The 10,829-nt window shown below is 47.1% G+C and overlaps 1 protein-coding gene across 1 annotated transcript; it reads right to left on the bottom strand.

The window, feature by feature from the left end:
• Nucleotides 1-4,803: 4,803 nt before the first annotated feature.
• MTRES1 (mitochondrial transcription rescue factor 1) lies at nt 4,804-9,344 on the bottom strand. Its single transcript, XM_037391069.1, has 4 exons — nt 9,216-9,344; nt 7,267-7,705; nt 6,359-6,431; nt 4,804-5,270 (listed from the first exon to the last, which is right to left on the bottom strand). The coding sequence occupies exons 2-4, from the start codon at nt 7,695-7,697 to the stop codon at nt 5,094-5,096; spliced, it is 681 nt and encodes a 226-aa protein (XP_037246966.1). The 5' UTR covers nt 7,698-7,705; nt 9,216-9,344; the 3' UTR covers nt 4,804-5,093.
• Between the last annotated feature and the right edge of the window lie 1,485 nt (nt 9,345-10,829).

The raw sequence follows: 10,829 nt of genomic DNA, 5'->3' as shown, positions 1-10,829 counted from the left end.
AAGAATTTTGGCTTCAGCATTACTCAGATTTGCAGGGCTCCCACGCATCCCCCTTTTGCATTCCTTTCCCCACATGCTATCATAGAATGGCCACTGCAGCTGGCCTGCACAGGCGGTTGGGTGCTGTAATTTGGTAAGCGCTGAAGGTAGGCTGTCCTGTTCTGATGTGCCATTACAGAAAAAAAAAACAACAACAAATAAAACCCAGAAACACTTTGATGCTTTTCTGTTCTAAGGAAACAAGAACTACCTATTATTTTGGGGGCCAAAGGAGTCAGAGTGTAATCCCCCTCCACATTGATCTGTAGGCAGCAGAACTCAGAACCCGTTCAGGAGTGTCAGTATGTGCCTGCTTTAGTTGCCCAGGCTGACTCTTCTGCTAGACCTGAGTCCAGCTCCTGTGTAAGCGATTCCCCAATATTCCTTCACAGGATTCTCCCGCACCCTGCTCCGTAACGCAGGCTGGCCCACATGCAGCAGGTGCTGCAGCATGTAACGTTGCTCCTGCAGCAGGTGGAACATGCAAAGCTGTCAGATAACGCTGGGTGCTGTGCAGTGACAGCTGGGTCCTGTACCCACAACCTGACGGTGCCTGCCTCTTACAGGACCAGGCAAATTCTAGATCAGGTTATCCCTCTGTGCAAGGGCAGGGATGGTGGCCATTCTGGGCTCCACGCCTGGCAGCCAGCATAAGGTTGGATTCGTCCGTGGTTAATGCAGACGTAGCTGGGACAGCACAGTCATCTCGGCAGCCTCCAGTGAACTTAGTCACGTGTCAAGCCGTCCAAACTATCCTTTATGACCTCTCGGCAGTATCTTTGCGAGGAAGCCCTTTCATGTAGTTCCTCCACCATGCAGATGCCTGTATCCTGGAGCAGGAAATTCATTACAGCAGTGAGAGAAGGGCAGAAGCGATGATCATTTACCCATTCACTGTCCGTACCCAGAACTCTTGAGCAGAAGGAAAAGCATGTATATGTCTCCCACCACTCAGCAGTCAGTGGCAGTAGCAATTTTGTACTTGATTAGTGGCAGTCTCCGTTTTAGGAAGATCATTAAAACTTCTGTTTGACCACTTCTTACTACTTTGACGTGTCCTTTGACCAGACACCTGACCATGTTATCAGATGAACTCCATCACCTTCCATTCCCAGCTGATAAAGGGAAGATGCACAGACGATTCCCGAATAAGTTTAGGTGTCCTTTACATACACACATTCTATGTGAGCCTACTTTGTCTAAAAGCCACCTGAATGTCCGGCAAAAACTGTGGCTGTGATGTGCCTGTTCCTACACCTCTGAGAACTCATACAGGCTCTGCTCACCTGGCACACACATCAGTCATTAACCAAGCCTTGTCCTTCTTTAGCTCACAGTCCAAATGTTTGAAGGCTGCAGAAACAAGCGCAACCTGCTCAGCAGCATCTGGCCCCAATAAAAAGGTCTGATCAATACAGAGAAGCTTATCCAGCACTGATCAATGTAGCTAAGTGGAACAGCTACTCACCTTCCTGCTGTCATAGTTTCCCTCCGAGATCACCCTGCCTGTGGCTGAAGCTTTTTTTTCCTGAAGCCAATGGGTACAGTTCTCTCTCCAACTATTTCAATCCTGAATCCACAGAGGGTGCTCCCAGCCATCACTTCATTAGAAAGCCTGCCTTTGGTTTCCTTTACTGTGCGGATACCGCTAGTGGATCAACACTTAAACCAATCAAAGCCCGCTTCTACCTTCCATCTGTCAGTGAAGACCTGGTTTTGGTAGCAGTCACGGAATAACACAATGGTTTGGGTTGGAAGGGACCTTTAAAGATCACCTAGTCCACACCCCCTGCCATCAGCAGGGACATCATTCACTAGACCAGGTTGCTCCAAACCCCATCCAGCCTGGCCTTGAACACTTGAGGGATGGGGCATCCACAGCTTCTCTGGGCAACCTGTTCCAGTGTCTTACCACCTTCATAATAAAAAATTGCTTCTTTATAACCAATCTAAATCTACCCTCTTCTGGTTTAAAACCAATGCCCCTTGTTCTGTCACTACAGACTGGTAAAAGGTCTCTGTCATCATTAGGAAAGGGCAAGCTCTTGTCTACTTTACTTCCCAATAGACTTTTGCAGAAGTTAAAATCTATGGCTCTGGCCTAATACTGTATTCATATTCTGTGCAGCTCAAGAAGTTACCCTGCCAGTGCTCTGTCTTAAGTCATTGGCTTTCAGGGATGCAGCTTTCTTGCCCATCTTGGATGCCAGGCAGACGTTGGCTTTTTTTGTTGTTAACTGTTTTTATCTTGCACAGAACAGACTCTTTCAGAAACTTAATTCCTTCATGTCTGTACCTTGGCTATCCCCAAGCCCCAAAGCATTCCTGGGGCTCATGGATGGGGTCCTATTCTGGCCCTATAAGCGCTGGTGTGTAAGCTACTGCTGCTGGAGGCGGCAGGCAGTGTGACCACATTCTGACAAGCACTTAGGTAACAACTGGTCACTGACCAGCAACTGGAGCTCACTGACATATTGCTCATAACACATCTTTCTGTCACAGCACTCTCAAAACTAGCCGGCTGCAACAAGGCTTTTACCATCCCATACCAGGTTAACTTCAGTAAGTGGCTCCCACACCTTGCCCCAGCACAGCCACCAATCCCCCACAAGGTTTCAACAGTTCATCTACTGTTCATGCTGCTTCTTCATACTCTTCAGGCTGGTCCCTCTGCTTCTTGCCTCTGCGGCATCATTCTCGTCTCCATCCAGGGCACTCTCTCTTCTTCCTCCGCTTCTTCCAGATCTCTCTTCATCCAGTGCTCCTCTTCCATACCCCTTAGAGCTATTCAACTACTTCACAGAACCAGCCACAGCTGCACCTTATCCCATCAGCCAGCCTACCACCCCTGAAGCCAGCTCACAGCTGTATATTATCAATGTTAATTAACCCAGTTTCATTCCTCCACATCAGGGGTCCTCAAACTTTTTAACCAGGGGGCTGGTGCATGGATGCAGTGGCAGGCAGTCATCTGCGGCTGTTTGATTCCCCCCCAACCCCCGGTGAGGGGGCCCGGATTGAGGACCCTGGGAGACTGTATCCAGCCCACGGGCCGTAGTTTGAGGACCCCTGCTTTACATCTTTCTACTTGTTTCTTTCGGTGACCCTGGAGATTATGGGAGCCACCTACAATAGCAATGGTAGGTGGGATGGGGGAGCAGAGGATGCAGCTCATCTCTTTATTTCCATAGCACTTGGTGCAAGCTCCAACAAAGACGGTGGAGACAGCAAAGCCCGCAATGAAAGTACAGCCTGCCATGTTCCTCTGGGTGCTTGCTATGCTGAATTCCTTAACGTCTGCAGTATAAGGATCACCAAAATCCCCTAGGAAAGCTTTCCAGGATCATGTCTTCTCAAGAACCAATGTTTTTAAAAGGTCACTATGCCTTTAAAATATTAACTACACATATATCTGCATCTTTAAGCATCTACACATTCATAAAAAAAAGCCCAAAACAGCACAGATTTTAGTTATGCCTAAAGCTAGAAATTACTTTAAATCCCACACACAGTAGCCACCACTTTTAAGGCTACAGACAGCAGCAGGTACAGCCTGCTTAAACAGTCATCAAGTAACTGTTGGCAATTGAGCCCAACAGTTCCCATGCACTCCTGACCAGGTGAGCAGTATCGCTTCCTCTCACCTCGGAGACAATTTATGCAGTGAAAACCAGTCATCGCTTTCCCAGAGCTTTTATGCTTACCTCATAGTCTGATGCTTAACCAGAGCACTAGGTCTGCTTTGTGAGCAACAGTTCCTTGCCAGTGCATTTAGATTTCAGGAACACCAAAGAAAAAGTGTCCTGGAATATGCTCCTGCTGCCTACTCTCTTCTTCCCTCTGGGCTCTCCAGAGCAGGTAGGGAGCAGACCATGGACTGGACGAGCAGTAGCTAGCTGCTCCTACTGGCCAGTTGTCCTACACACACACACCTGCTTGTGGCTGTCTAAACACATAGAATAAAATCTCTGCCTGTGCCACAGTTCACACAAGTTGCTTGTGTTGGGAGACGGATAGGTTGTAACGCAGGGGTCTTCAAACTACAGCCCCCCAGGGTCCTCAATCCGGCCCCTGGTATTTACAGCCCCCCCCGCCGGGGGTTGGGGGGGAAAACCAAGCAGCCGCAGATGACTGCCTGCCACTGCATCCGCACGCCGGCCCCCTGGTTAAAAAGTTTGAGGACCCCTGTTGTAATGTTTTCAAGTGTGAACAGTTACTCCAAAGATGCCTGTCCTAAGTTGACAGTATTTTCCTGTAGTAAGACAGACGTGAGCTTTTCACCACAGTATGGTCTGACCTTTGCTTGGATCTTTACATCACCCAAGTATTAAATATTCTCTTAAATGCCACACTGAAATGAATATGTGACAAGCCAACATTTCATTTTTGCTCTGCACGGCTACTTAAATACTAAAAATCAGCAGTACTACATGCATATCCTCCCTGATCTGCCTTCTCCCTGAGAGCAATCACTGCCATCATTCATTCTGTGGCACCGTGAGGATTCCTGCTTAGAAATACACAGCTGCAATCAGTATCCTTCTGTATTCTTGGTATAGCAGGAGCGTACAGAAGCACAGAGTTGGTATTCTTAACCAAGACCAAACCAATAATGAAAGAGGAAGCAATTTTACATAACTGGGGGTTTTATCCCTATCATCCCTAACTATTTCACGAATCTAGAGAGAAAACTAAGAAAGCAGTTCTGCTTGTGGTACTGTCAGCTTTAATGTAACCTTTCCAATGAACAAAATTAGACAGCAATTAAACACTGATCAAATTAGTCTTTATTGGTTCATTATTTCTAACATCTGTAAGGGAACTGCCTGGAAACGTAAGGGTTGGTTCTTTTATCCCACAGTACCATGAAAGAAAACTAACAGCAAAAAATGACAGGCTTATTGTATGAATATTGATGTACACAGCAGAGGGAGCTAATATTCTGACACAAGCCCTTAAAAAAGGGTACTGTAATTTTGTTTAACCAAAATTCATATTTAACAACAAATAATGGTTTTCTGCAAAAATCTTACAGTGCCACATGCAACCCACTGTTACTTAAGTACATCCTGTTTGGGCACCTTTAAGTTTTTCCAGCGCCTCAAAATTACTTTGTATTTTTCACTTTCGGTTTTGTTAGATACTTTTTTAAAGACTACCCGCATAACTACAGCAGTTCCTGTTTCTTTATCTTCACCTACTATGAGATCCAGGGTGTCACCAACTTTCACCTGGAAACAGAAAGAGAAGATGAGTGATTATTAACATTCCCTGGGGAAAACAAATCCCCACAGTCTATGTCCAATTTTAATTTTGTTCCTTTCGTTCCGTTTAATATCCTTATCTCACAGCAGCAGAGGAAGGCAAGCAATACTAGACCGACTGACTATAGATCCTCCAGCTATGAACATCTAGGCAAGCCCTGGCAACAGGCAATTAAATCTCACAACTTTCTCCGCCAAGAGCTTTACCCTTCCTGTTCTACAACCAACACCTAACTCAGTGAAAAAGGTGTAACGTGGTATTTTTTTTTCCTGAAGGGTGTTTCCTGCCAATCTTTTTTTTATCAACGCTGACACAAAACAGCAAAATGCAAAGTTCTCCCTCCTGCCTTTAAAACAGTTTAAAGTGTTTTAAAAACCAGAGCACTCTTCAACTGCTTGTGCTCCTTTCAAGTGTCACAAAAGCAGTATGCCTATCAAAAACTAGCCTTAACTTTAAGGGATTGGGTACTAAACCTTTTTTTCCTATTGTCCTTTGATGACACCACCTAGGATCACCCTCACAGAAGGGGTGCATACAAATATGTCACCATTCTGGTGAGCTCTGCTGTAAAAAGAGTATGGGCTGCAACCCTTCTGGCTCTTCTCCTAACTGCGTTCCTGTGTGCTCTATTACAGGTACAATAACATGTCCTGAGCTACCCCAATTTCAATCCCTTTCCATCATCAAACTTTCTCTTTTTCTTTAATCATGTGCCTGCTCCATCAATATCTCAGATGTAATAATTCCTACTCCATCAGCCTTGCATATATATCATTCATTTCCTTCAGCAACTTGGAAACTTCTGCCCTTGCTGCCGTCTGCCTTCCTCCTGACTTTCAGCCTTAGATTTTACTCTAAGAACACAAGTCTCCTGTCTCCCCTAGGGGATAATAATGTCTTACCCAGGGAATCACAGTCACACACACACACAAAGCTGGAAGTGGTGTTAGCAACGCTATTCATTCACCTTTGCAGAGCGATTTAGGGAGAAGAGGTCATGCCTTAGTTATTTTCTTACACTTTACAAAAAGATTTAAATTTTAAAAAGTCTTACAGTTCTACTTTTCTTCCATAGTTTTTCTCCATTCAGCCTGAGTTCATTATGGTAGAATGCATCTTCTACTTTACTGAAGAAAAACAAGGTTTTATTGCATTTACAATGTGCAGCAGACCAAATGCAATTGTTTCTTTGCAGATACACAAGAACACCATTCATGTGCAAGGCACATTTCCACAACTCTAATTTGCGCAGAAAGGATACCTTTATTTAAGGTCAGGAGAGACTTGAACTGGAATTAAAGAAAAAGTCTTTCATAGATATTAAAGGAATAGAGTATAGCTGCTCTGTGCCACAGGTGCAAGCAATAAAAAGTCATTTCTAAAGGCCTGTCCCCTGAATATCCAACGAATAATGTCCCCTTTCCTGCACCGCCCAGTTTAATAATTTTTAAGTGATTGCTATACTAATACTCTGTTCTAACAACACTGCAATATAAGGCTTCTGCAGGTTGCATTAGATCAAACATTGTGATATATTTATAGACTGCACATTAACCTGGTTCACCTGGTATGTTAGGTTTATACTTACCGTCTCCTATTTCTACAGCCGTTATGTAGCATATACTTTACTCCCTCAATCTCAGATTAGATATTTTTGTATTACTTAGTACAGTATTTTGCATTTTCTTCATTTTAAATGAATAGTGGCTGATAGAAAATGCCTCCACAGCAATCTTAGAAATATCGCAGACAGTGAAAAGCAGAAAATAGGCTCTTTCAAGGGAGGTAGGGTAAAACAAACGAGAACACCCATACAACCGAAACATATTTTTAGACAGTCAAGACAGCTACACCCAAAGAAAACTCACATACTGAGTTATTCCAGCAACAAAAGGGTATCAAACCTCAAATTTTAGATGCATGACATCTTTCTCATCAGCAGGTTGTTTCTTCCTTACTTACTTTCTTGCAATGTCTAGACCAGCTTTCATGATCACATCGTATCGAAGAGACTGCACTACTTTTTCAAGATCCTTGTAATCTTTTACTACATTTGGGTCATTTTCAAATTCATCTTCCCAATTGCTTTCCCCTTCATCTTCATCCTCTTCTTCCTCTTCTTCTTGTACGGTTTGTCTGCTCCTTTTAGAGCTTTTGTTACTTTTGTTCCGCAGAGAAAGTACAGAGATATACTCTGGGGAAAGTTTTAGTGCACAGAGTTTTACTGGGGAAAAACTGAAACATCTTCTGTAGTTTACTGTGCTTGCTTGACAGCTACAGAATACACTTCTCCTCCAAGAGGGATACAGTTTATTAGAGGGGAATTTCTCCCACAGTCCAAACCAGACATTTAGTTTTCTAAAAGTAGTGACGGGGAGTCTGAAGCCAGTCATAGCATACCCTAAAATAAAACAAACATTCATATGTAAAAATTAGCAACTGCTCTGACTATTGGAAGGATTTCTCCAGGTATGGCATAATAGTTACCGCAAAGATTATTATCTTGTTCCCCACAGAGCAGTACATCATCTAAAAGCACAAGGCTATATTGACTTTAGGATCTGCCCTTCTCCTACGCTATCCACCATTACAAAGAGCTAAAACACCACATGAAAAACAAACACTAAAACCCCCAGCGGAATACTCCCTTCGTAATTCCTTTTCTGGTGTTTAATATTAACTGTCCAACACATTTGTGGCATTTTCCTCCCTACATCTGAAATACAATTCACAAAATAAACAGAAATGAAGTTAACTATGTTATAAAAACCACAGGGAGACCTACATTTATTATCACTCACTCTCAATAAAAGCAGCTTGCTCAATACTGCAAGCAAGTAAGCCCAGAAGAGTCAAAAGCAGCTTGACTTCAGCTTCTGCTCAGACCACAACACTCCCACATGGCAGAATGCTGCACAACGTTCTCCCACTTCTCTGAATGGGAATCAGCATTGTGCTAGCGTTCAGGAGAAGGAACACTCCTCCATGTACCCCAACAGGACGGACACCAGCAACAACCCTCTCATGTGCTAGCTTCCCAGTACTACTGCCTTCTGGAGCAATCTCTAGCCTGGGAAAAGCAGGTGAAAACACCCCCCAAAAACCCCAAATGTCTTTCAGCTCTCTTAGAAATTGATTTACAGTCCTTCCTAGCTAGGTGGGGCACTGGCTTTTATTATGGCCTTGGAAGTGTGGAAACGAGCGTTTCTTCACAAAACTAGGGTTTGTTTTCCCCACATCCAAGTGAACTCGGCCGAAATCTGAATGAGGCACTTTTTGTGGCCCGCAAAAAGCCCTGATCAACGAGTCAGTTACCGTCCAAATAAAACCAACCACACCTCCCTCGGCTTTCTGTATTTAAATATGTGAACTTAAAATATATAACACATGGTTTAAAATTTAGGCTGGTGCAGTCCTCGCTGAAGACTTACGCCTCTCCTCAGTTGGGGGACAAATTCCTAGAGGAGTTATTTGAAAGTGTAAACAACTGTAATTACTTATTTTGGCGCTCGATCTTTGCTCCGCGTTGGGCGCCACGGCAGCCCCTGCCCGGGGCCAGCAGCGCCCCCGGCGGCCGCTTCCCCTCACGGAGCCCGGGCGCGGGTAGGCCGGCCCGCCCGGGGGATGCGAGGCCGGGCGCGGCGGGAGGCTGGAAGCCCGTTCAAAAGCAGGTGGCCAAGCCGACGCCAGCCTCCGCGGCGTGCGGTGGGGGCCCGCAGGCCACCCCGCCCCAGCCCCAGGGACGGGCCCTGGCCCGCCGGTAGGGCCCTCCGGTGCCGGGCCCGCCGCGGGCCGGAGCGCCCGGGGAGCCCCGGCTTCTCTGCCCGCTGCCCCAGCAGAGGCCGGCCGGCGCCCGCCCCCGCGCGGGGAGGCCCGGCGGGGCCCGGGGCCCGCGGCCGAGGCGCGATTACCTGGCTCCTCCAGGCGCCTGGGGCCCGGGCCTGCCGCTGCCGTCCCCGCGCCGCCGCTCGCAGGCCACAGCGGAGCCGCCTCAGCCTGGGCTCGGCGCCCTCTACCGGGGCCGGCTCCCGGCGGACCGGCTGCGGGCGAGGTGGGTGGCTCTTCCCTTCTCGCCGCCCCCTGCCCGCCGGTTTGAGCGCGGCGGCCGGAGGGAGCTGGGAGGGTGCCGGGCTGAGGCGGCAGCGCTGCCGCCCGCTCCTCAGCCCCGCGGCGGGAGGTCCCCGGGAGGAGCCGCCGGAGCCCCTTATCCCGCCACCGCCGCTCTCCCGCCCCACCGGGATGCGGCCGAGCTGATTCCCCATCGTTGTTTTTTCCGGTGTTGGCTCTTCCAGCGTACGCTGCTTTCGGCAGGGCCCGGCAGACCGCGGGCTTGCCTGTGGGGGTGCCTGGGCAGCATCCCCCGCGGCGGGCAGGGCCCTGCCCCCCCTCACCGCTCGGCCTGCTCCCCGGCTCTCACACTCCAAACACTCGGGAGTGGTTATGTTAATACTTTTCGTATCGTCTTGATTTTACATGCCTTTCATCACTCCCTTTGCAATACCTGCTGAAGTACTTTGCTTCAGGCCTCCCGGCCCTCAGTGCCGAGGGCCAACCCGTGTTTTCAGCCCCTCAGGCTCTGCCCAGATGCCCAAACCAGAAGACAGTGGAATTCTCTCACTGGGGACATGACTCCAGCAGATGCTGAGGTTTTCTCTGACCACAGATTAATTTGAAAGGCTTGGTCACCATAACAATCTAATCCAAATCCCATTGTGGCCTGGGTTTCCCCTGTCCTTATCTCTGCTACTTTCGTTCCCATTTTATCTCACTCTTTCACTCTGCACCTCTGTTACTGGTGGTAATTCATAATCCCTTTCCTTCGGAGCTCAGAAACTAGGAGAGGCCCATCCTTCCAACTGCCTTCTCCCAGCTTTCTCTCTGCCACGCACCAGCACACCTCTCTTGGTGCTTCTGAATGCTCTGGTGGCTCAGCCTTTGGGGAACTCTCTGCATCCATACAAAACGGGTACAAAATGCAGCCCCAGCAGGTTGGCAGCATTTTGTCCTGATGTAAACGGCTGTACACTGTTCAGGTTAATTTTGACAAATGAAATTGCTTCTCAGCTTTAAAGTTCTGCTTTAAAATGCCCGTCACCTCACTCAGCAGACTGATCCTCCCTTGGAAAATCACCAGCAAATACGGCAAGTGGTGCAACTGTGGAGCTACCGGTGCACAGCAGTTGTGCAATTAGTACAGACATTATAAGTGATTGCTTAATTTTAACCCTGTATAAACTTTGTCATAAAACATTTGAATGAGAGGTTTTTATGTCAGGGATATTTTGTAATGGAGCAATTCCTTAGCAAAGCTGTTTTCTCTCTTTAGAAACCTCACTGGGAAGGAAGCTGTGAACATCTTTATGTCTTTGTGTATGTTGAATGTTCCAGTGTCCAGTTCTGTAGGATTCTGATCAATTTCTCTTGGGAATATAGCTGTTAGCTTTTTAGCACTTCCCCCCACCCCACCTTGTGTCTAAAAAATAAACATACATCTTTTTTGAGGCAAAAATACAGCTGGTAAGAGT

Source organism: Falco rusticolus, chromosome 6 (genome assembly GCF_015220075.1).
Source record: "Falco rusticolus isolate bFalRus1 chromosome 6, bFalRus1.pri, whole genome shotgun sequence".
Lineage (NCBI taxonomy): Eukaryota > Metazoa > Chordata > Aves > Falconiformes > Falconidae > Falco > Falco rusticolus.
The sequence above is the reverse complement of the archived record's forward strand: the minus strand, read 5'-3'. Positions and strand labels throughout refer to the sequence as shown.

Coding starts and splice junctions, on each gene's coding strand:
- MTRES1 (XM_037391069.1), bottom strand. CDS start 7,697: ATGACTGGCTTCAGACTCCCCGTCACTACTTTTAGAAAACTAAATGTC. Junction 6,432..7,266: donor GGTCTAGACATTGCAAGAAA/GTAAGTAAGGAA, acceptor GTTTTTCTTCAG/TAAAGTAGAAGATGCATTCT. Junction 5,271..6,358: donor TATGGAAGAAAAGTAGAACT/GTAAGACTTTTT, acceptor TTCTGTTTCCAG/GTGAAAGTTGGTGACACCCT.